This window comes from Panthera onca, chromosome B1 (assembly GCF_046562875.1).
Source record: "Panthera onca isolate mPanOnc1 chromosome B1, mPanOnc1 haplotype 2, whole genome shotgun sequence".
Classification (NCBI taxonomy): Eukaryota; Metazoa; Chordata; class Mammalia; order Carnivora; family Felidae; genus Panthera; species Panthera onca.
Window position 1 is genome coordinate 142,704,256 of NC_138342.1, and position 25,841 is coordinate 142,730,096.

The 25,841-nt window shown below is 34.5% G+C and overlaps 1 protein-coding gene across 2 annotated transcripts in view; it reads left to right on the forward strand.

Annotated features, from left to right (window-relative positions):
• The window catches only part of TLL1 (tolloid like 1), a 209,684-nt gene that overhangs the window by 109,608 nt on the left and 74,235 nt on the right, over window positions 1–25,841 (forward strand). For both annotated transcript variants that reach the window (XM_078445632.2, XM_078445633.2), the window contains 3 exons: window positions 5,110–5,215; window positions 13,256–13,380; window positions 23,976–24,091. In XM_078445632.2, the coding sequence (XP_078301758.1) occupies window positions 5,110–5,215; window positions 13,256–13,380; window positions 23,976–24,091 (347 nt within the window). The remainder of the gene's footprint in view (window positions 1–5,109; window positions 5,216–13,255; window positions 13,381–23,975; window positions 24,092–25,841) is intronic.

Here is a 25,841-nt window from a genome sequence, read left to right on the forward strand (position 1 = left end):
GTACTTTGACATAATAAAGACCATATATCACAAAATCACAGCTAATATCTTAGTGGTGAAAAACTGAAAGTGTTTCCTGTAAGGTCGGGAGCAAGACACTTGGCACTTTTATTCAAAATACTATTGGAAGTTCTAGCTACAGCAGTTCGATCAGAAAAAGAAGTAAAAGGCATACCATTTGGAAAGGAAGTAAAATGGCCACTATTTATAGATGACATGATGCTATTTGTAGGAAACTAAAGGCTCCACCAAAATAACTTCTGGTGCCAATAAATGAATTCAGTAAATTTTGTGGAATACAAAATTAATATATAAAACTATTGTATTTCTATACACTAATAAATTATCAGAAAGAGAAATCAAGAAAACAGTCATTTATGATTGCATCAGATGGTATAAAATACCTTGGAATATGTTTAACCAGGGGAGTGAAAGACTTGTATACTGAAAACTAGTAAGACACTGATGAAAGAAATTGAGGAAAACACACAGATAAGTAAAAACATATTCCATGTTCATGGATTGAAGAATTAATATCGTTAAATATCCATGCTACCCAAAGCAATATACAGATTCAGTGCAATCCCTATGAAAATTCTAATGGCAATTTTTAGAGACCTAGAACAAATAATGCTAAAATTTGTATGGAGTCGCAATAGACTCTGAATAGACAAAGCAATCTTGAGAAAGAAAAAACAAAACCAGAAGTATCATGCTCCCTGATTTCAAACTATACTACGCAATTACAGTAATCAAAACCGTATGGTACCGGCTTAAAAACAGCCTCATAGATCAGTGGAACAGAATAGTGTGCCTAGAAATAAACTAAAACATATGTGATCAATTAATATATAGCAAAAGGAGCAAGAACAATGCAATGAGGAGAGGATAGTTTCTTCAATAATTGGTGCTGGGAAAACGGGACAGCTACATGCAGAAGAATGAAAGTGGACCACTATCTTCCACCATTCACAAAAATTAACTCAAAATGGATTAAAGTCCAATGTAAGACCTGGAACCATAAAATTCCTAGAAGAAAACATTGGCAGTAAGCTCTTTGACTTTAGGCTTAGCAATGTTTTTTTTGTTTTTTTTTTTTTTTTTGATCTGATTCCAAATGCAAGGTAATAAAAGGAAAAATAAATGTGTCTACATCAAACTAAAACGCTTCTGCATAGTGAAAGAGTCCATCAGTAAAATGGAAGGCAACTTGCTGAATGGGAAGACATTTGCAAATCATATATCTGATAAGGGGTTATTAGCACCCAAAATATATAAAGAACTCATACAACTTAATAACAAAATATAATCTGATTAAAAAATGGACAGAGGCTCTGAAGAGACATTTTTCCAAAGAAGACATACAGATAGGCAACAGGCACATGAAAAGATGTTCAACATCATTAATCATCAGGGAAATGCAAAATAAAACTACAATCAGATATCATCTCATACCTGTTAAAACAGCTTTTATAAAAAAGACAAGAGATAACAAGTCTTGGAAGGATGTGGAGATAAGGGAGTCTTCATGCACTGGTGAAGATACCATAGAAAACAGGATGGAGGTTCTTCAATAAATTAAAAATAGAACTACCATATGATCCAACAATTCCACTTCTTGGTATCTATGCAAAGAAAACAAAATCACCAATTCAAGAAGATATATGCATCCCTGTCTTCATTGCAGCATTATCCACAGTAGTCAAAATAGGAAAACAACTTAAGTATCCATCCGTCAATAAATGAATGAATAAAGAAGACCTCTCTCTCTCTCTCTCTCTCTCTCTCTCTCTCTCTCACACACACACACACACACACACACACACACACACACACACACACAGGTATATTAGTCATGAAAAATGAAATCTTGCCATTTGTGACATTGATGGACCTTGAGGGTATTATGCTAAGTGAAATAAGTCAGACAGAGAAAGACAAATACACATGATTTCAATTCTAATTGGAATCTAAAAAACAAAACTAACAAACGCATAAACCAGAACAAAACTGAGATTCATAGATACAGAAAATAGAGTGGTGGTTGCCAAAGGAGAGCGGATTTGGGGATATGAAGTAGGTAAACAGAATCAAGAAGTATAAACTTCCAGTTATAAAATAAGTAAGTCATGGAGATGTAATGTACCGCACAGGGAATTCAGTCAGCATTTTATTAACTCCGCATGGTGATTGATGGTGATTAGATTTATTGTGGTGACCAGTTTGCAGTGTATACAGGCATCTAATCACTATGTTGTACACGTGAAACTAATATAATATTGTATGTCAATTGTACATCAGTTTAAAAAATGATGAAATCATTTGTAGTGTTGATTATCAAGGAGAAGTAAAGCAAACGTTTACTCCCAATATAGGAGGCTCAAATGCCTGAGCCAGCTATCAAAGTTCATCTTACTTTATATCATTAAGAAAGAAATAAAAAGGAGACAATATTTCGGGAAATGATTTCAACTATCAATTAATGAGAAGTTTGCTGTTAACCATAGCTATTAAGTTTCTTTTATTATGTGGAGAAAGCATCTTATAAAGGAAGTAACTTTCAAGAATGATTCTTACTCTTAATAACAGGACTCTGTTTTAACATAAGGATGTATTTAAAACAAGCAAGAAATATGTAAGTAGTATATAAATGTATAATACTTAACACAGTGCTTAGGAAATTATGGCTATTCATACTCTGGGTGACTCAACATTCAGGCAAATGGAAAAGAAAGAATTTATTGTGTGAGATTTTCTGAGTATTTGGAACTAGTGTAGCAGGGCAATTCTAGTATGAAAGAGTTCATGCTGGAGATTAATCTTCAACAAATTTATGACTTGCTCTGGCTCAGAAACTTAAGATCAACTGTTATTCAAGGGCAATGTCTAATAAGTGCAGACTTTAGCCTCACATTTATATGCAAAATTAGTAACTACAATAGGAACCAGATTGTTACAAGGATTGTATTACTTCAATCCATTTTATTTATTTTATTTTTATTTTTTTTAAGTTTCTCTATTTATTTTGAGAAAGAGAGAGAGAATAAGCAGGGGAGGGGCAGAGAAAGAGCAGTGGGGAGAGAGAGGGAGAGAGGAAGAGAGAATCCCAAGCAGGCTCTGCATTGTCAGCGCAAAGCCCAATGCAGGGCTTGAACTCATGAACCGCGAGATCATGATCTGAACTGAAATCACTATGACATCATGACCCGAGCTGAAACCAAGGGTCAGATGCTTAACCAGCTGAGCCGTCTAGGTGCCCCACTTTAATCCATTTTAGAATATGCCTTCAAGAACAAGGTTCATCATCTTTTTTTTTTTTTTTTAATTGTTTAGGGTGAGTTCCCCTGGTTCTCTGTATCTCTGGTCTTCTTCCCTTTATTCATGAAATAAGTTCAGCTTTCTTTATTTGGACCATGTGTGGTTATATTGTTTTTATTTAGCACAAAACACTGAGTCACCTGCATGTTAAGTGCTCAATTATATGCCTCAGAATCTATGACTAAAGTTGCTTACTGTTCCATTTTCAGAAATTTTTGTGAAGCATTTTGCTTTAACCAGAGAATATCTTCCCATAGTGTGCTTGAATTTGAAATCTCCACTCTCTACTGGGCATAGATTAGTATTTATAAAATCAACTCCATAGCTTTATGAAAACCTCACCTCAGAAGTGGATATGTTGAAACATACTTATTCCTTATGAAGAAGAGAGTTTTAACAGTTGCTTCTGTGAGAGGTTGGCAAGAATACAGAGTATTTCCTGAAAATAGTTATAGTACAAATAGGCACATCAGAGACTTGTGGAACATATTTCACTGTACAAGCTGGTTAGTTCATTAAATACTAGCTAATGTGTGAATTAATTGAAAGATAGACCAAAACACTTTAGTCTGGGACTTGGGTTCTGTCACTTTAGGATGATTCTTTAATCGTTAGTGTTGAGCACACCACTTTTCCTTATCACATGCAGAAGACATACTATACTTTGGTATCACTCTATTTCTTTATTGTCGTTTGGAAAATTTTATTAATGTGATATTTATATTTTTCATAGTAATATGGCAGTTGGAATAAAAACCTAGTTAGATGAGTGTTGTAATCTAGAATACAAACCTAGTTAGATGAGTGGAATAAAAACCTAGTTAGATGAGTGTTGTTCCATTTTAAGTTGGAACCTTGAATTTGGAATTCTAGGAGCTCACCTTTACATTTTGATCTTTCAAAGCTTTTTAAGTTACGTGAGCCCCTAAAGCAGCTGTCTTCGGCTACTGAAATTATGAAAACAGAGTCACTGAGGTCTCATCTCTATCTGAGGAAATTCTCTGTTTCTGGAACAACTGCCATGGATGTACAAATCTAAGTCTGTTATTTTCAAATTTCAAGAAACCGTGTAACAATACAGATATAAACAACCAGTTGAGAAACCTATTAAAAGGAAAATGTCCAGAAGTTAAAATAACGGTTGTGAAAAGTAAAGCAAAAATAAAGAAATTATTAAGTTCTCAAGCATATTCTTCCTGATCAAAAACACCCTCCAAGTAGAGGTTGGAATGGATTCATCAGAGAGAATCTTGTTTCAATTTTGAGTGAAATCTGCTGCTATTGTTTTTGCCTTTAGTGACAAAGTCACATAGCTAAAGCCTGCAGTGTTATGTGTACATGCAAATACTCTTTTTATATTTTTCTCAGTGTTTCAGAGAAAGACTCTAAAGCAAAAGATAATTTTTGTTGATCTTGGAAAATGTAGTCCTAAGAGAAAGTGGAGTCCCATTTGGTAACGATGTAACTTTTTATAATCATTCCTGCAGTGTTGAAAAAAGCAGTGAGATTAAAAAAAAAAAGTATTTATAAGAACATAAAGCATATACATGCAAAACAATCCAAAGTATGTTTTTGATAATCCACCTTTTTCCCCCCAAATTGACTTATTAATGAAATCCAGTATTAATGTTTCAACGTGATGTTAAGTGAAAACAGCATGCATACTTTTGCACGTACCTGGGTGTTCGCATTTAGCTGCAACTTGCATTTAGTAAAAAGCAGATGCAGGCTTAGGAGGGGCTCTTCTGTTCTTGTCTCTGTCTGCTAAAAGGCTTCTGAAATGTTTCTTAGGTCAAGAATACAATTTTCTGAAGATGGAGCCTGGAGAAGTAAACTCACTTGGAGAAAGATACGATTTTGACAGTATCATGCACTATGCCAGGAACACCTTCTCAAGGTTGGAGTCTCAGGTTATACCTTTTGACTTTTAATTCCTTTCCTCCGTGTGGCTCCTGACAAAGCTATGCTTAACATTAGAACTTGAAGCTCTTTCAAATACTGTTGCCCTCAAGTACAAAAATACTCAATTAAGGTTTATAGCCAACACCAGCATTTGAGATTTTAAAAACACGTTTTCACATTTCCTATCAAATACATACATTCAGATTAAAAATTAAAATGGTATGAATTAATTAAAACTATTTTATATTCCTAAGTCAATTTTAAAAGTCCAATGAAAATGATTATTAAACCAATCAGTATTTTAAATTGGCATAGCATCATTTAAGGAAACTTAGGCATTCACAAATCACATAGGGTACTTGGTTGTTGAGTTGGAATGTTTATTCTCTATTTAAGTTGTGTTCCCTACTGTATATTTTCTATTGCTCAACTACTAGTTATGCTTGAAAGGTGCTTAACTAATTTAATTCTCAAAGAACATATTATGAAGATATTTTGCCTCATGTAATTTAGAATTTCACCACTTATTAACCTTAAATTCATTTCATTAAAGATTTAATGCTATTTTTAAAGAACGCAATAAATTTAGGTTTCAATAACTTTATTCTAAAGATGACGTCATCAAGCAAATAGTTCCCAGGTAAGGAATTTAGATCTGTCAAATCATTGAAATCATCCCCTTTCCCCATTTATGCTCGTTTTACACTCATATGTCCATTCTAACTCATTCTTTGTGTCCACTTATGTCCACTTCACAATTCATCTAACATCTATTTCTTTTTTTTTAATTTTTTTTAAGTTTATTTATTTTGGGGGGGAGGGGCAGAGGAGGAGAGAGAAAGAAGACGCAGGACTCAAAACCACAAACCGTGAGATTATGACCTAAGCCGAAGTCAAGAGTACAATGCTTAACCATCTGAGCCACCCAGATGCCCCTCAAACATCTGTTTCTAAGGACAGGGTCAGAAAGGAGATAAAAAATTCAAATTAATACCCCTGTCTTTTAAAAATAAATCCTTTTTTTTTTTAAAATATTTAATTTTTTAAAGATTTTTATTTTTTTTAAGTAATCTCTACACCCAATGCCCACGTTGTAGGTTGAACCTACAACCCCAAAATCAAGAGTCCCATGCTCCACCAACTGAGCCGGCCAGGTGCCCCCTAAAATAATTCTTAATAAAAAGTAAAGAATGATGTGTCAATGAGCCTTTAATACTTAGATAAATTTTTAAATTATGCTCCTTTAAAAAGACAAAATTATATTATTTAAAAAATTGAGTGTGAACTGTATTTTAATAATTATTCACTGTATTTAATAATTATTTTCTACTGGTGTGTATATATACATATATATAGTTTATACCTGTAGTTTATATATTTATATACTGTGTGTGTGTGTGTGTGTGTGTATATATATTATACAGATATAATATATATATATAATATATATATTGTTTTTGGAATTGAATTTAAGTTTTGGTAGAAATACACCCATAAATTTGGCCTAAAATTAATCTCAAAGAGTTATAAAACTTTATTTTTAGACCAGTGTTTGGACTTGAATTTTCCATAGAAACATGTAACAAATGGGATTTGGGTCCCAGTTCAGCCAAGGCACCTCTCGTATGTTGGTGTATTATATTATTTAGACCTAAACTGACTTTTGATTCTTTGCAACATAGGAGGTAGTGGAAAGAGGAGAAAATAATTCATTCTTTCTGTCTTTTATAGATGATGAATCTATACCAAAGTCTAAAATATATATTTCCTCTCATTCTGCATTTCTTTTACATGTTTAAATTGCTTCTTTTTCTTCTTTTCCATAAGCCATCCTGCTCTTGCTGCCTGAAGTCCATCGCTCCCACCCCCCACACCATGGTGCTGCATGCCAGCCAGTCTTGACCCATTATTTGTCTTATTCTTCCAAAATTATCCTATTCAGTCTTCCCAGTGAACTTAGAGTGAAAGTAACTATATCTACCTGTGAGAAGAGTTGATGCAATTCACCTTATTTTATTGTTTTGATCTTTAAAGAGAATGTTTACTAACTTGTACATATATTTAAAAACTGAATTCCAGGGGCGTCTGGGTGGCTCAGTCGGTTAAGCGGCCTACTTCGGCTCAGGTCATGATCTCACGGTCCGTGGGTTCGAGCCCCGCGTCGGGCTCTGTGCTGACAGCTCAGAGCCTGGAGCCTGTTTCAGATTCTGTGCCTCCCTCTCTCTGACCCTCCCCCATTCATGCTCTGTCTCTCTCTGTCTCAAAAATAAATAAATGTTAAAAAAAAATTAAAGAAAAAATGAATTCCAGGAGAAAAACTTAGTTGTCACAGTTCTTAGCCACCACCTCCAAAGTATTTGAAGCTGTGTGTGTGTGTGTGTGTGTGTGTGTGTGTGTGTGTGTGTTAAAAGACACTGAACATAAAATTTGCAATCTTAACTATTTTTTAGTATACACTTAGTGATGTTAAGTCTATTCACATGGTTGTGAAACGGATGTTTTGAACTTTTTCATCTTGCAAAACTGAAACCCAGTGCCCATTAAACAATAATGCCCCATTTCCCCTCTTGCCAGCCCCTGGTGACTACCATTCCACTTTGTGTTTCCATGAACTTGGATACTTTAGATACCTCATTAAGTAGAATCATACAGTATTTGTCCTTTTGTGATTGGCTTATTTCATTTAGCATGATGTCTTCATGGTTTATCCAAGTTGTAGCATGTGAAAGGATTTCCTTCCTTTTCAAGGCTGAATAATTTTCCATTATATGTATATACCATGTTTTGTTTATCTATTCATCCACTGATAGACATTTGAGTTGCTTCCACTTGTTGGCTATTGTGAATAGTACTGCTATCAATATGGGTATGCAAATATCTTTGCCAAATCCTGTTTTCAATTATTTTGCATATATACCCAGATGTAGGATTGCTGGATCATATGGTAGTTCTATTTTTAATTTTTTGAAGAAACTTCATCATGTTTTCTATAGTAGCTGCACCATTTCACAATCCCACAGCAGTACACAAAGTGTTCCAATTAATCCATATCCTTACCAACATGTGTTATTGTCTCTTTTTTTTTTCTTTTTCTGTTTTTAAATAGTAGCCATCCTAATGGGTATGACTTGATGTTTCATTGCGGCTTGATTTTCATTTCTTTGATGATTAATGATGTTGAGTATCCTTTCGTGTGCTTTCTAGTTGTGTATTGTCTTTGGAGAAATGTCTATTCAATTCTTTTGTCCATCTTAAAGTCAGATTATTCATTTTTTGTTGTTGAATTATAGGAGTTCTTTATACATTCTGGCTCCTTATTGGATGTATAATTTGCAAATATTTTCCTTTTTTCATCTTTGCTGCATAGTAGTTTTTTTTTATTTGTGTAGTCCCACTTACCTGTTTTTGCTTTTGTTAACTGTGCTTTAGTGTCATATCCAAGAAATTATTGCCAGATTCTATGTCATGAAGGGTTTCCACTATTTTCTTCTAGGATTTTTATAGTTTTGGGATTTGTGTTTAGGTCTTTAATCTATTTTTAGTTAACTTTTTATATAGCTTAAATAATTGCCTAACTTTATTGTTTTATGTGGATATTCAGTTTTCCCAGTATTGTTTATTGAAAAAAAAATATATATATATTTCTGATTGAGTGTTTTTGGCACCCTTGTTGAAGATTATTTGCTATATTTACTAGGGTTTGTTTCTGAGATTCTTATTCTGTTCCATTGGTCTATAGGTCTGTCTTTATACCAGTAACACACTGCTTTGATTACTTTAGCTTAATAGTGTGTTTTGAAATTACAATGTGTGAGTCTTCCAGCTTTGTTGTTTTCAAAATTTTTTAACTATTTGAGGTTTTATGAAATTCCATATGAATTTTGGGTCTGTTTTTCTGTCTCTGCAAGAAATTATATTGGGTTTTGATAGAGATTGTGCTGGATCTATAGATCATTTTGTGTCATGTGGACATTTTAACAAATTAAGCATGGAATGTCCATGCCATCCATAAGAATGGAATGTCTTTCCATTTATTTTTGTCTTCTTTAATTTCTTTCAACAATGTTTTGTAGTTTTTAGTTTAGAAGTCTTTCACCTTTTTGGTTGGGCTTATTCCTAAGTACTTTATTCTTTTTGATGGTATTTTAAATGGATTTTTTTTCTTTCTTCTTTTTAAGTTCTTAATGTTTATTCAGTTTTTTGAGAGAGAGAGACAGAGACAGAGCAAAAGTGGGGGAGGAGCAGAGAGAGGGAGACCCAGAATCTGAAGTAAGCTCCAGGCTCTGTGTTGACAGACATGGGGCTCGAACTCACAAACTGTGAGATCATAACCTGAAGTCAGACACTTAACCGCCTGAGCCACCCAGATGCCCCTGGAATTGTTTTTCTTAATTTCCTTTTCAGATTGTTCATTGTTATTGTATGGAATTGCAACTGATTTTTGTGTGTTCAGTTTGAATGAATTTATTCAACTTTGCTGAATTTATTAGTTCTAACTTTTTTTGTGGACTCCTTAAGGTTTTCTACATATAGGATTATATGATCTGCAAAAAGAAGATTTCAATTCTTTCTTTCTTATTTTACTTCTTTTTCTTGCCTAATTGCTCTGGCTACAACTTCCAATACTATGTTGAATAGAAGTGGTGAGAGCGGACATTTCTGCTTTGTTCTTGATCTTAGATGAAAAACTCAGTTTTTCACTGCTGAGTATGATGTTAGCTATAGGTTTTTCATTCATGATCTTTATGTTGAGATGGTTTCCTTCTATTCCTAGTTCGTTGAAAGTTTTTATCTTGAAAGGTGTGAATTTTGTCAAATGAGTTTTCTACATCAGTTAGATGAACATGTGGTTTTTTGTTCTTCATTCATGCAAATATTTGAAATTTTATATATTTTTTCTATTCTGGATCCAGGGAGTCTGTAAAAGTTTTAGTTGTTTTCATGAATGTAGCCCATCAGCAGATTTGGGTACTTACTTTTAGGGAGAATAGGACTAGATAAATGGGATCTTTATATGCATGGGTAATTTGGAATATAGAGGCTTGTTAACTGGGATTGCCCATTTTTCATTAATAAAAAAATTACAAAATTTTACAAAGTTTCTTTAAAAAGCATAGCTCATTCACTCTTCTCATGTAGATGGAGCCAGTGAAGATTAGTATGTGAAGCCTTTTGTAATCTGTCTCTGGCCTATTGATAGTGCCTCACTGAGGATAGTCAGGAAGAGCCTGCATTACTTAATGGCCTGGATGTGGAGGGAGAGAATTGTTAACTTCCTGCCACAAAGAAAGAACAAAAGAAATGGTGACTTACACCTTCTGAATGAGAGTTTACCTCAGTAGAGAGAAGAAGTCAAAATTCATCACTCTGTTGTCTGAGTTTGAATATATCCATGCCAAGATGTCCTTGACCTTTTCAAGTTGAACTGTTTTGAAAACTGGAAAAAATCAACCTTTAAAGATTACAAATCTGTTTTTAGAAATAGAAAATAGTGAATACTTTGTTGGTGCTGAAGTACTACAGAAATGGCAGCCCTTCACTAATTTGGACTTACCCTATTGAATGTATATGTTGATTCATGAAGTGTAGTTGAAGAATGGCTTTTCTCAATGCTACCCTATTTTATAGCTCTACTTCCCCTTCAATTGCACTGGCCTAGCTGTAGTTGTGTCTAATTAAGTATGTGCAAGCTCTCACTTTTGCTAGTCAACTCCCATAAATCATTAGTTTCCCTCCCTACTTTTATCTCAGGCAGTATGCATGTGGCGTTCTATAGATACTTAAATTTATAGAGTTCCATTCTCTATTTGCGTTATCCAGGTTTTATCTAAAAGATCACTACCCTGACCTCGGAGCCAGAGAGGTTAGTCATAAAATACTCATAGATCATGTCACTCCTCTGTTTACCATCTTCCAAATATTAACAGTTTTCCTCAGGCTAAGAGTCACATTATCTGTGTGACACTCAAACACTTTAAGGATCCTCCCATCTCTGAGCCATTGAATTTCCTGTTTTTTTCTCTCTGGAAGTCTCTACTCCCATTTACCCACAATGCCCCCGCCTTCACTCCCTTCATGTTTGCCCAATTTGTCAACTTCCAAGTGAGTTTTCCTTTGATCTCACTGTTTAAAAGCTACCCCATCACTGGGTAATCAATATCCATCTTCACTTCTTTTTCTCCATAGTACCTGTCACTATCTCAGTTGTCAATCTTTTGTTTAATGTCTCTCACCCCACACTAAAATGTGAGAATCATAAATGTTTATTAAAGGCTATAAATCCAGACTTACAATGGTGCTTAGTTAGTATTCCCTAAAGGAAAGAATAAGTAGAGGTGAAATTTCCTTTAACTTGTATTTAATATACAGTGTATTCATTAAAGTTTTGGAAAGGCGTATCATGTCTTTCATCTTATTTAAAATTTTTTTTTTTACAATTGTATTTCTTAATTTCAAATACTTTTGGGGCACCTGGATGGTTCAGTTGGCTGAGCTTCCAACTCTTGAATCTGGCTTAGGTCATGATCCCACATGCAGTTGAGCCCCGTGTTGAGCTCTGCACTGAGCATGGAGCCTGCTTAGGATTCTCTCTCTCTCTCTCTCTCTCTCTCTCTCTCTCTCTCTCTCCCTCCCCTTTTTGTCCCTCCCCTGCTCTTGCTCTCTCTCTCTCTCTCCCTAGAATAATAATTAAAAAAAAAACTAATTTCAAATACTTTTATAGAAAGCTTTTCTTTTTTTGAAATCCTTCTTACTACTGGAATAGTTTCCCACTCTAACTTTTAAGCTCAGTTCTTCCTTTAGAGCTATAAATGTTGATATTCATTGCAAAATTAAGATTATCTTTAGTGCAGTATATTCAGAATTTTTAGTTTTGAATATTAAGAAGATGTTGAGTTTTATCACGACCTTGGTCTCACAACTCATTGTCTCTAAGTTAGCATCATGGGTGCATTGCTAGTTTTATCCTCTTAATTTTACCACGAAAATTTTATTTTCTAAGGTTTTTTTAAATTTTTTTTAACGTTTATTTATTTTTGAGACAGAGAGAGACAAAGCATGAACGGGGGAGGGCTAGAGAGGGAGACACAGAATCTGAAACTGGCTCCAGGCTCTGAGCCGTCAGCACAGAGCCCGACGCGGGGCTCGAACTCACGGACTGCGAGATCATGACCTGAACCGAAGTCGGACGCTTAACCGACTGAGCCACCCAGGCGCCCCTAAGTTTGTTTTTTAATGTTTATTTTTGAGAGAGATAGAGAGTGCAAGCAGGGAAAGGGAAGAGAGAGAGGGTGACACAGAATCCGAAGCAGGCTCCAGTCTGAGCTGTCAGCACAGAGCGTGACGTGGGGCTGGAACCCACAAACTGCAAGATCGTGACCTGAGCCGAAGTCTGATGTTTAACCAACTGAGCCACCCAGGCACCCCAAAAATTTTATTTTCTTTCTGTGTGTGCATTTATCAAAAAACTATTTTGCTTTAAACTGTTGTTTCTAAAATTTGACACTTTCTTTTTTCTTGTTCTTTTAATATATACTTTGATACTTGGACTTCTAAGAATACATGGGTTAATTAGTAATTTAACTAAAAAATAACATATTTTGCTTGACTTTTACAATCTTAGTAACCTTAAAAATATGTATTATACATTGTCCTTAAAAATAGATTTCTATGAGGAGAATTTGTTTTACAATTTAGTAATCCAAGGGTTCTTAGGTCTGCTTAAAAGACTAAAATAAAAACCGTGGTTTACTTGGTATGGGAAGCTATGTAGAATTCTAGATTTTAAAAATCATTTCTAAATTAAAGTGAATTTCATCATTGACTTTATGCTAGGTATACAGTTTAACACAACTTTTTTTTTTTTCCTACTTTGATGAACATGTTTTGAAAGTCTGGCGCACTATTTAAATTTCAACACTGATGCTTTTTCCTTTTAATTGACACGATTTTGAAAAAAAAATAATCTTATACTTGTAAGGAATGTAATTGTCTTAATTTGGTGACTTATGTGTGGCTTGCTTCTGATTTTTTTCAGGGGGATGTTTCTGGATACTATTCTCCCATCTCGTGATGATAATGGCATACGTCCTGCAATCGGTCAGCGAACCCGTTTAAGCAAAGGAGATATTGCACAGGCAAGAAAGCTGTATAGATGTCCAGGTATTACACCATACGAAAACAGAACCATAATTGTCCTGATTGCGCTCTTTCCAGATGAATAAGCCACAGTTTACTGAACTGTTTACTTGTGTCTCTCCATGCTGGCAAGTGACGTATTCAGTTCAAAGTCAGTTAATCATAAAATGAAATGAGAACTCTGGAACACCCATTGATATAATTAAAAACAAATTGCTAGAAATCAAATTTAAGGCACAGGGATAGTATGTTTTATTTGTTTTAACTTAACAAGTAAAAGAGCAAAAAAGCATGATTGTTTCATAGTTGTTATTAAATAGTTGCATGATTTCATAGTCAAATGTTGAATTTTCTTGCCAACATAAAAAGAATATTTTTTATTGCAACTTCAGAATTGAGTACTAAATGATCTTTTTTCTTGCAAATACTATCATTAATGGTATACAAATTCAAATTTTATTAGTTTGAATTTTATAACCTTTTTTTTTGAAAAAACTGAGTTCTAGCCATGTTGCTAGTGAGTGACTGTATGTTTTGCTACTGGATAAAGTTGTGAAAAAGAGATTAAGGGAAGGTGTTAGTACGAATGTTCCAAGACTCAATCGTCTAAGAGAGAAAAAAGGGTTTGCTTCCAAACTGGAAATACTGCATACTTTATGCTCCTCCTCCATAGTCAAAATCCTTTGAAACATCCTAATTCTAAGAAATATGTTTAGCTTTGGTTAGCACAGCTTTCCCCCAAATTTTGGTTCATGTATATATGAATGTATGTGTGGTATTTATTTTTTTAATGTAAATTTCCACAGGAAAGATGGGTTTATAAGTGAATGGTACCACTGTGACAGAAGAAATGAATGATCCTTGGGTAATTTCTGTCAATACTGGATGTACCATACTTTTTAACTTTGAGTGTAGAAAATTTGTGGGAAAATTGTGTGACTAATAGCACTTAAATGAGTAGAAAGTTCACATATAAAACCAGTTTGATTGTCTCTCTAAAAACATATATACATATATATAACACTTAGAAAGCAAACTGGAGATACGTTTGCACACTGAATTGTAAGAAAGGCAGTGAGTAGGAATCAAAAAAGTAGTAAAAATTTGTGACACTATAATTTTAAGCCTATAGGTCTTAAATATTTAAGTTATTAATAGGAAGATAAGTATAGTTTTCACTTGAGATTTTCATTATGTACATACATAAATAGGCTATTTTTTTCTTTAAATGCAGTAATAATGTGTAAATTGGTTTGTTAATACAGTAAAACCACATTCATGAAAGTACCATCATCAGTGAGAAAGATATCTTGTGTTTTTAAAGCAATATAAAAGGCAAGTTGCTTATTAATGGCATGATGAAGACAGAGCTAAGAAATATATGTATTAAAAAATAAAAATATATTAACTTTTAGTTCACGAAATCTTTGAGAATGACTTTTTTCCCATCTTGGACTGTTTAATGCCCACCAAACAAATCCCTCCTTGTCTCTCTTTTTTCTGTCTCTTGCTCTTTCTGTTTCTCTCTCTCTCTCTCTCTCTCTCTCTCTCTCTGTCTCTCGGCCAGTGTGTGTGTGTGTGTGTGTTTGTGTGTGTGTGTGTGTGTGTGTGTGTGTGTGTGTGTCTTTCTCTGCAGTCCTTAGCTTTGAGCCCTGTGTATGGTTATGTATTTAACATTCTTCATTACTTTACAATGGGGAGTCCTAATGATATTGGTATAAATATAGGCCAAATAAACTTAAGTTACACTGATATAGTAGGTTTACCAGTAACTCCAAGAATATCAGTGGAATAATGTTAAAGATTCATAACTGTACATAGAAGACTAAATAGGATGACTTATTTGAGAATCACCTGGGAAGAAAGTGTTTATTAAAATGAAATCTAGTTGTGTCTTTTTTATTTGTACTTTTTAAAAAGTTTATTTATTTTGAGAGAGAGAGAGAGGGCAACCAGGGGAAGGGACAGACAGAGAGAGAGAGAGACAGAGCAAGAGAGAGAATCCCACGTAAGCTCCGTGCTCTCAGCATGGAGCCCGATGCAGGGCTGGACCTCATGAACCCTGAGATCATGACCTGAGAAACCAAGAGTGGGAAACAACCCACTTGAGCCACCCAGGTGCCCCTAGCTATGTCTTGGTTTTAATACAGAAAGAAGGTATAAAACTGCATATTCCTTTGGAGTTTCTCCTGTTTTCTTTTGTTAGAAATAGCTCGTGAATAGATCCAATCAGAGGCATTTGGCTACACCATTCCAACTCTTTACTTTGTATCAGTTTATGCTCAAAGCTCTATTAGATCTGCATTTTATAAAGGTATTCCTTAAAAGTTTAATCTTGAAAGGAATGCTGACCTGATTCACACTTAAATATGTGACGTTGTGGCTTTTATGATCTGTGATAAGTCCAAGGGGCCCTGGGTCCAAGAGGGCAGACTTCTAATGGGCAGGTTATAATTCACAGACTGAAAATATTGTTGCTGTTCCACTAATAACATAGGAAATGTATTTTTATCTATTAGAGATGAACAGCATTAAAATATATGTATTTCTAATTCCATTAAAACAATATACACTGTTGTTTTTTATGAGACTTTCTAGCTGATAAAGAACGTGTAATCCATTATTATGTTTGTCTATATATATATGCCAAAGATATAAATTAGATTTGTATGTGAAACCTGAATTACTTACGCAGTCGGTGCCTACTAATTATGAAAAAGCTCCCTTCAGGAATAAAGTTGTGTTTTTAAGGTGATGGAACAAAGATAACGTTTCCTTTGGTTTAGAATTATTTTCATTGCCATTTCTTGTTCTTTTAGAAGCAGACAAGAACAATCTCCTTATGCATTGTTAATATAGAGAAAGAATATGATCCTTCACAGCCCTGCCACTCTTCTGACATAAGAGCTGGTCATCCATCGCTAGGCCACATAGGCCCAGAAAGGGGAAGGAAGGGAAACAAAGGAAGAGCTTCTAAACCCCAGGATTCATTAGGTTTCAGGACAGTGCTGCTCAAAGGCCAATCCTGTGTCCTTTGGACAGCTGCCAAGTCTTTCTAGCATTAAGGAACCCTAAAAGGATGCCCACTAATGCTGCTTTCAACACCTGTCATTAAAATCCTTTGCATCCTACATCCTGTCAGGACCAGATACACCCATGTAGTGGTGGATTATTATTATTATTATTATTATTATTATTATTATTATTATTATCATCATTATACTCTTCATCTTCCCTTTATGCCAGTAATCAGCAGTTTGCTTCTGAAGGAGATCTTCTCTAGGGCACATGAGTTGGAGTGGATATTCTTCTCTTCATAAATCAGTAATGTGTGCTATTGTTTCTCTCTTTGTTTTCCTTGTGATTCTCATTTTCTCAGTGTATTTTTCTACTTTGATCTAATCATAGGATTTCCTTTCCTTTTTTATTTCTAAACTGTTTAACAGTCACTGGTCTTCATTTGCATTTTCTCTTAATTTAGTTTTTATCTAGTGCCATAACCCTTTTACCCCCTTTTTTTTTTTACTTAGTACTTATACCCACCATCAACCCTAATATTCTCTCAGTAAATCTTCCCCAACTAAATATGTCAAGTAACATAATCAAATCAGGAAAAATATAAAATAAATGGTTATGTAAAAAGAAAGAGCCTTCTGAGGATTAGAATCTTTTTTGTTACATAGAAGCGTGTACGTATTCACACATCAGCACACGTACAGTCCGTGTTCACAGATTTAAAAGCTCTCAGGGCTGGTACACACACAGCATGTGTGCAGGATATCCCTGTCTATGGATGCGCATTTGTGTGGAGGTTTTAGGGATGGAAGGCCAGGTTCAGCAAGCATAGAGTCTGAATATTAAAAACTTCACACTGCTTTAAACATTTGTTTCATTACATTTACCTTTAAAATTGATATAAGGTTCTTGGCAGTTTGCCAAACATTAATCTCTTGGTTCCTCATCTAATTTTCTGAGATTCCAGGTAATATATACCTCCTATACAGGCTTGTATATACACAATTCTTGGCTAAAATATTGCCCCACATGCAAACGAATTAACTCAGCCATTTTTTCCCGCATTTATTCGTGGCCTCATTTATTCATCTCCCTGTAAACATTCCCTAGTTCCGTGGATGGTACCGTGCAGAGGTCCTCAGGCAGCCGAAGCCAGAACTGTGGTGAGCATTCTCACCTCGTTCCTCCCTCACTTCTTGCAGTGAGTCAGTCCTGCTGCCTTCCTAAAATCTTGCATTCTTGCACATCCCCTAGTCCAGGGAACCTCCGCTTTTGTCCGGATTGCTGCAATGCCTCCTAATTCACCTCTTGCTTCCATTCTTACATCTCTTTATTTCTCTGGCCATGTTTCTGTTAAAGTGGCTTTAAAAAAAAAATGTTTATTTATTTTAGTTTTGAGAATCCAAAGCAGGCTCCAGGCTCCCAGCTGTCAGCATAGAGCCCGATGCAGGGCTTGAACTCAGGAACCTGAGGTCACGACCTGAGCCTAAGTCAGATGCTTAAATGACTGAGCCACCCAGGAGCTCCTAAAGTGGCTGTTTAACATGCAAATGTTGCTCTGCCTATTGGTAGGATAAAGGCTAATTTCCTTTCCATTATGTCACTTCAAGATTTTTTCCACTCTTCCCTGAGTGTTTTCTCTAGTTAGTTCCTCTACAGCCTCGTTTGTCACCTCTACTTTGTCACGCTCCTGACACCATTGTATGCTTGCCTCTGGCCTCTTCCTCCAGCCAGAAGGCTGGCAACTGCATCCTGGTAAATCCTAGCTCATATTGAGGATTCAGCTCCTATGTCACCTCCTCCTTAAAGACTCTCTGGTCTCCCAGGACTCTACTGCGGTAAATGCCTTATTTGATCCTGGTCTTTGTATCTTACTCATCTAATCATCAGTTCATTTGCCATTTCCCACACTAGAGTATAAGCTGTCGTGGGCTTGGAGTTGGGGTTTCCCTTTCGTTGTTCTGAATCTGATGTAGATTAAGTGCTCAATAAATAGTTGCTGTATGAATGAATGAGTCACCGTTAACCCGTGAAAGGCACCGTGCCAGATGCTGTGGCCACAGAAGAGGAAGCATAGACAACACACACAAATGGCTGAGCCTCTGGGGTATCACACAGACGATATCACTTGGTGAGGAAGTAACTCTCATCCTTAAAGGATGCTACTGCAGTTCTGTGAGGAGTGCACACTGGGGGAGGATGGCCCCTTGGAGTGGGCGCTTATGCTTCATTTTAAAGGGTGATTCAGACTAGGCTAGGTAGTTACTACTGAAATGTGCTTTAAAATATTTCAGTAATTAGGGGCACCTGGGTGGCTCAGTGGGCTGAGCACCAGGCTCTTGGTTTCGACTCAGGTTGTGATCTTGTGATCCTGTGATTCATGACTTCGAACCCCCCATGAGGTTGAGCCCCACGGTGAGTTTGAGCCCACTTGTGAGCTCCAGCCCCACATTGGGCTTGCTGCTCTCAGCATGGAGCCTGCTTCAGATCCTCTGTCCCCTTTCTCTCTCTGCCCCTCCCCCGCTCGCAAGTGTGAGTCTCTCTCTCTCAAAAATAAAACATTTTAAGAAATAACATAACTGGAGTAATTAATCTCACATTATTTCTCAGGTGACTTAGGATTCCTTTTAGCATTTCCTTGTCTTAAAGTCATTTTAAACCCACATTTTATTTATTATATTTAAAAGCTTACGGATGTAAATATAAGTTAATTAGGTAGTACTAAGTTGATTGGATACAATTTTATTTCTTCCCCTAATCTAGAATTTGTCAAGTTCCTTTGGGAAGAGATTTATCTAAAAGAAATTATTGTGTATATCTACCTATGTTTTCTGTAACCTTAATAAAATTATAATTGTGATCTTATGGAATATGGAGAAAGTTAAGTTCTCAATCTTTGGTATTTGATAATATTACAGACATTTGATAAGGACAGTATCTGTAGATGGAAGTGAAGACAGCTGCAAATTTAAGCATGTAATTAATAGGAAAAGAGTTTGTAATAATTGTTCAACAAAACACAATACAAATAGCATTTATACAATTTAAACACAATTTTCTATTCTGGAACAATAAGGTATATGCGAATTACCTGATTCGGAAGTGAAATTAATCCTATGATAAAGTACTTAGAAGTTTAACTGCCTTTTTGTTACTAATTGTTTTTTATTTTGACAAAACAAACACATAATATGAGATCTATCTTATTACCGAATTTGTAGTTGCACAGTAAATACTGTTAACTCTATGCACATGGTTGTACAGCAGATCTCCAGAACTTTTTCATCTTGCATGATTGAAACTCTATACCCACTGAGCAACAGCTCTTCATTTCCCTCTTCCCCAGCCCCTAGTAACAAGCATTCCACTTTCCACTTCTATGAGTTTGACTCTTTAGAACCCTCGTGTAAATGGAATCATGCAGTACTTATCTCTCCGTAACTGTAATGTCTCTGTAACTGACATTGGCATAATGTCCTCCAGATTTATCTGTTTTGTAGCATATGACAGATTTCTTTGTTTTAAGGCTGAATAATATTCTGTTTTATGTATATACCGTAGTTTCTTTATTCATTCATCTACTGATGGATGTTTAGAGTATTTCTGTCTCTTGGCCAATGTGAATAATGCTGCAGTGAATACAGGAGCATGCATGTCTTTTCAGGATCCTGTTTGCAATTCTTTTGAATAAATACCCAGAAGTGGGATTGTTGGATCGTTTGGGAATTATATATATATAATTTTTGAGGAAATTCCACACTGTTTTCCATGGTGGCTCCACTATTTTATATGTCTACCAACAGTGCACAAAGGCTACATTTTCTCCCATTTCCATGCAAATACTTCTTATTTTCTGTTTTTGTTTGTTTGTTGATAATGGCCATCCTAACAGATGTGAAGTGTTACTTCATTGTAGTTTTGATTTGCATTTCCCTGATGAATAGTGATGTTGAGCATTTTTTTTTCGTATGCATGTGGATCATTTATATGGCTTCTGTGCCCATTTTTAAATTGGGTTTTGTTTTTTCCTATTGACTTGTATGAGTTTCTCATATATTTTGAATACTAACCCCTCATGAGATATATGATTTGCAAATATTTTCCCCCATTCAGAAAGTTGTCGTTCACTCTGTTGATTATTTCCTTTGGTGCACAGAAGCTATTTTAGTTTGATGTAGTCTCACTTGTCCATTTTACTTTTATTTCCAGTGCTTTTGGTGTCGTATCCAAGAAATCATTGCCAGAATTACTGTTCTAAAGGTTTTCACCTGTTTTCTTCTAGAAGTTTTATAGTTTTGGGTCTTACATTTAAGTGTTTAATTCATTTTATGTTCATTTTTGTGTATGGTATAAGAATAGTGTCCAATTTCATTCTTCTGTAATGTGTATATCTGGTTTCTTCAATGCCATTTGTTAAAGAGACTATCCGTTCCCCATTGAATAGTCTTGTCACCCTTGTTGAAGATCATTTGACCATATATATATACATGGGTTTATTTTTGGGCTGTCTGTTCTCTCCTATGCCAGTATCATACTGTTTGGAATACTGTAGCTTTGTAATATGTTTTAAAGTCAGGAAGTGGGAGACTAGCTTAGAATTTCTCAAGAGTGTTTTGGCTATTGTGGGTTTGTGGTTCTTGGTGAATATCAGGATTTAGTTTTTTCTCTCCCTGCAAGAAATGCCATTGAGATTTTGATAGAGATTGTGTTGACTCTGTGGATTGCTTTGGGTAATATGGATATTTTAACAATACCATGTCTTCCAATCATGAATACAGGTCATCATTCCATTGATTTGTGTTATCTTTAATTTTTTTTCAGCAGTGTTTTGTAGTTTACAGTGTACAAGTCTTTTGCCTCATTGGTTTATTGCCAAGTATTTTATTATTTTTGATGCTATTATAAATAGGATTATTTTCTTAATTTCCTTTTGAAATTGTTTGTTGTTGGTGGATAGAGATGCAACTGATTTTTTGTATCCTGCAACTTTGCTGAATTTGTTTATTAGTTCTAACAGTTTTATGTGTATGTGGAATGTTTACTGTTTTATACTTTAAGATTGTGTCATCTGCCTACAAAGATAGAAGTTTAATTTCTGAATTATATTTAGTTTTACAGTAATTTTTATTAGGACAGTTATAATAATAATTTGCCTGTTTATATTTCTTTATGTCTTTTTTTCCCTCCTAAATATGACATATTAAGTTCAAACATGTATTCAAACCCTTTAGACCACAATCTTCCTGGAAGAGGTTTCTATGGGTTAAGAGGATTCAGGGCATAATAACATTTGACCCCTACAAAGCAACTTTATTAAGTATATGTTAATAAGATGACCACTTAACAAAAGAAAACTGAAGCTGAAACTTTTGTGACTTAATTGTATGGCATAATTAATAAGTGGTAATGCCATAACTAAAACTTAGTTTTCTCATCCATGGACTTTGTTGAGTAAATGAACCGACAATGCATTTTAACTTAGTAGTGCCACTTTTTTTTTCTTGCTGATTTTCCTTTAGTTTTTTAATAATAGACTTTGCTTTTTACACCTGAGCATTAATTAATGTATGGCTGGGGAAAGTGAAATATCTTTTGTAGTAGGGATCAGGTAGCCTGGGACAACCACATTTACTGAGGTAAATGCACAAACAGTTATAGGCATTATGAGCAAGTACTATATAATGGATTTACTTAACATATATTTTTAAAGTTTATTTATTTTGAGAGATAGAAAGAGTTCACGTGTGTGTGTATGTGGGGTGGGCGAGATGCAGAGGGAGGGAGACAGAGAATCCCAAGTAGGCTCTGTGCTCTCAGCACAGAGCTCCATGTGGGGCTCTATCTCATGAACTATGAGATCATGACCTGAGCTGAAAATCAAGAGCTGGATGCTCAACCAACTGGGCCACCCAGTTGCCCCAAATTTACTTAATATTTTGAATTAAATTGTGTATTCTGGTTATTTTCACTTTATAGCGTTTTCCGTTTTATCTATTTATCAGAACAGTGTTATTTGTGTACATCTATGAATGAAATATACTTAATTGATTTATTTCCACTTACTAAATCCAGTACCAGCATTCTGTGTGGCTTAGTGTAGTTTTTAATCATTAAAGAATTTATTTTTATACTGCTATGAATTATAGTTTTTTTCATTGACACACACTCGACTCCCAAATGATTATTTAGCATCTGAACTGATCCTACTCAGAAGTGCATTGTTTGCATTAATAAAATCTTAATAAATTTTCATTTTTCTAAGGATTCTTGTAATGTTACATTTATCAAGAGCCCTTACATGATTCATGGAAAGTGCTGAATTATGTATTTGACCTTGAGCATTGTTATTTTATTCTAAAGTTGCTTTTATCTGCCTATTCATCAGAATAAACACTGCTTACTTCCACTTAAAATGTATTTTGTTGTGCAAACTTAATATCTATGTTTTCAAATAAATATTTATATATCAGACTTTTTACAGCTCTGTTTTGTTTGCAAAGTCACCGTCTTTCTTTCTTCATTTAACTTAAGATATGCAAAACCATTTATTATTTATGGAGGATTTGTTGAGACGAGAGTTCACCTGCTGGTAGCTATGACTCTATAATATGGTAATATCTCAGTCTGATTTTAGTCTCCTTCAGAGAGGAGGGAGTTTTTTTTTAAGTTATTGAGTGAAGGTTATAAAGATGACAGGCTGCAGTGGAGGAATTATTCTTGAATTAAGCAGCCTAGGTTCATATGGCACATGTTATGTCTTACAAAAGCAACAGGAAAACCCATTGTAGAACGATTCTGACCACTAACCTGAACCAATGAACTAATTGTATCTTTGTTGAAATGGCCTTAGAGATGTCAATCACACAGATCTTGAGGCTGAGCAGCTGATAATTTGTTCTTTCAGTTGACTGATAATTACTTCCAAGAAATTAGACAGCCTTAGTAAGAGGAAAACATAATTGCTTTCCCAGCAATTTTTACTTATGATCAACAGAAATGAAAGAGTAAATAAATGTCTACATCTTGTTGGAAACTTTTAATCTTCCTTAATGTTTTTACCCTTTCAATTTTTTTCAGTTTGAGAAAAATTTTCATTGTGTATGACATTTAGATACCACGTTTATTGGTTGTCTTCTAGTGATTATTTAAGATTTCTCTGTTGTCAACTTTGATGTGATATTTGCTATTAAACTGAGCTTCACTTTATACTGAAAATATTAATAATGTTTCATGTGATCCCATAGCTACATCAGCCAGATACCCACTGGCCTGAATCTGAGTATGGGTGACCTATGGATTCCTCAGGAATGAATGAGGAAGGTCCCCATGAGGAGGAAATTTATGAATGCCATATTATTTATCTCTTAATCTTGTTTTATGGTTAGCCCTAATGATTCCATTAAGTACGCTGAAATCCTGGTAATAGAGCCATAAGAAGAAACTTAGAAACAAAAAGTCTTTATAGTGTACAAGTATACATTCTTGTTTAACAACAAAAGACTCAGGGCTTTGTTTATGGTGTCCGTGTCTTTCATAAAAATTAAAGAGTGACCTTACCTCTTTAAAAAACCAAATATATATATCTTTTTTTGTTTTCCTTTTAGCATGTGGAGAAACCCTTCAAGAATCCAACGGCAACCTTTCCTCTCCAGGATTTCCAAATGGCTATCCTTCTTATACACACTGCATCTGGAGAGTTTCAGTGACCCCAGGGGAGAAGGTAGTGCATACCATCGAGAGTTCTCATTTAGTCTTATATAAATATGAAGATTCATCTTCTTTTAAATATAATTTGCTTTATTTTTTATTGTTATTTGATTCTTCAAATAATAGACTGAAAACTCAAAAATTTTATAATGGCAATTGTTTAAACTCTGGGAACTTTCTGAAAAATTTAGTTTAAAAAATGGTAAATGCTCTAAAAGTGTTGAAATAATACAGATTCTATGTTCTCAGGCACAATGAAATTAAGTTAAAAATAAGTATTAGATAACTAGAAAAATCCCACACATTTCAAAGTTAAGAAATATATATCAGATATCCAGTTCAACTAAGAAGCAATTATAGGGAAGATGAGAAATTATTTTCAACTATAATGCAACAAAAATACTGAATAGCAAGTCTGTACGATTCAACTAGAGCAGTACTTAGAAGGAAATTCACAACTTAAATGCTCACATTAGCAAATAAAAAATGCCCTAAATTAATGAGTTAGACATCCCTTTTGAGTGACTAGAAACAGAGTAGTAAAATAAACAGAAAAGTACATAATGGAGGAAGTAATAGAAAAAGGTAAAATTAATGAGATGAAAATAGCATTATATAAAGTCTGAAAAAGTTGGTACATTGAGAAAACTTAGCAAAATAGGAACATGGTTGAAAATAGATCAAACAAGAAAAAGAATAACAGAGAAAGCACAATTATCTAATAATCAGAATAAAAAGGTTATCATAACCATAGATGCTCTAGACGCCTAACATTATGCCAATAACTTAAATACGGAGATGAAATGGGAAAATTCTTACAAAATACTATTGACTTCTAACTCAAGAAGAAAAAACAACTTGAATACTCCTATAACCACTAAAGAAGATGAATTCCTATTTAATCAAATTATTAGATCTTTTTCAGCAATGAACATTCAGTCTCAGATGGCATTAATTGTGAGTTCTAGCCCACATTCAAATAGGTGTAATCTTATATAAACTCTTCCAGGGAATAAAAAAGGAAGATCCATTCTGCTATTTATATGGCTAGCAAAAACTTTATAGCAGTCCTGACAAGGACAATATAAGAAAGGAAATTATAATCCAAACTCACAGTTGAATATGGATGTAAAATTCTCTGTACCAAACCAAAGGTAAATGTATATGCGTGTATGTGTGTATACACAAACACTATTAGATGTGTCTCCCAGTTAAATCAAGAAGAAATCTCTATTACTTATTTAACAACAACAAACCCTGAGCAAACTAGGCATAGGATACTTTATTAATCTCAGAAAGAAAAGTGACAAAAATTACTGCAAATGTCATTATTCTTGGGAAAATTCTGAAAGTATTTATTTCTATCACACCACTTCTTTTTCAACATTTTTGATGGAAGTCATGGCATAATAAGGATTGAAAAGGAAGAAAGTTTCCCTTATTATATTTAGTTTGGTTATACATTTAAAAATTATTCAGAAAGGAAATAAATGAATCTATTAACTTCTGGATTCTGTCTTGAATGCTAATCTTAAAAGTCTTCCCAGACCAAGATTGTATTGATATTTATATTTATTTTTGGTACTTATTAAATAATTTCTATCATTTGCTTGTGGCTGATTTATCTGGAATGATTCAAATAGACTTAGAGTTTTGGTGAAAATTCAGTTAAGGTTAAAGAAAGTTTGATATTCCTGATAATTGAATGCTAAGAGGATCATTAGTATGGAGCTGTCCAGGGTGTTGCAAAAACTCAAAATGAA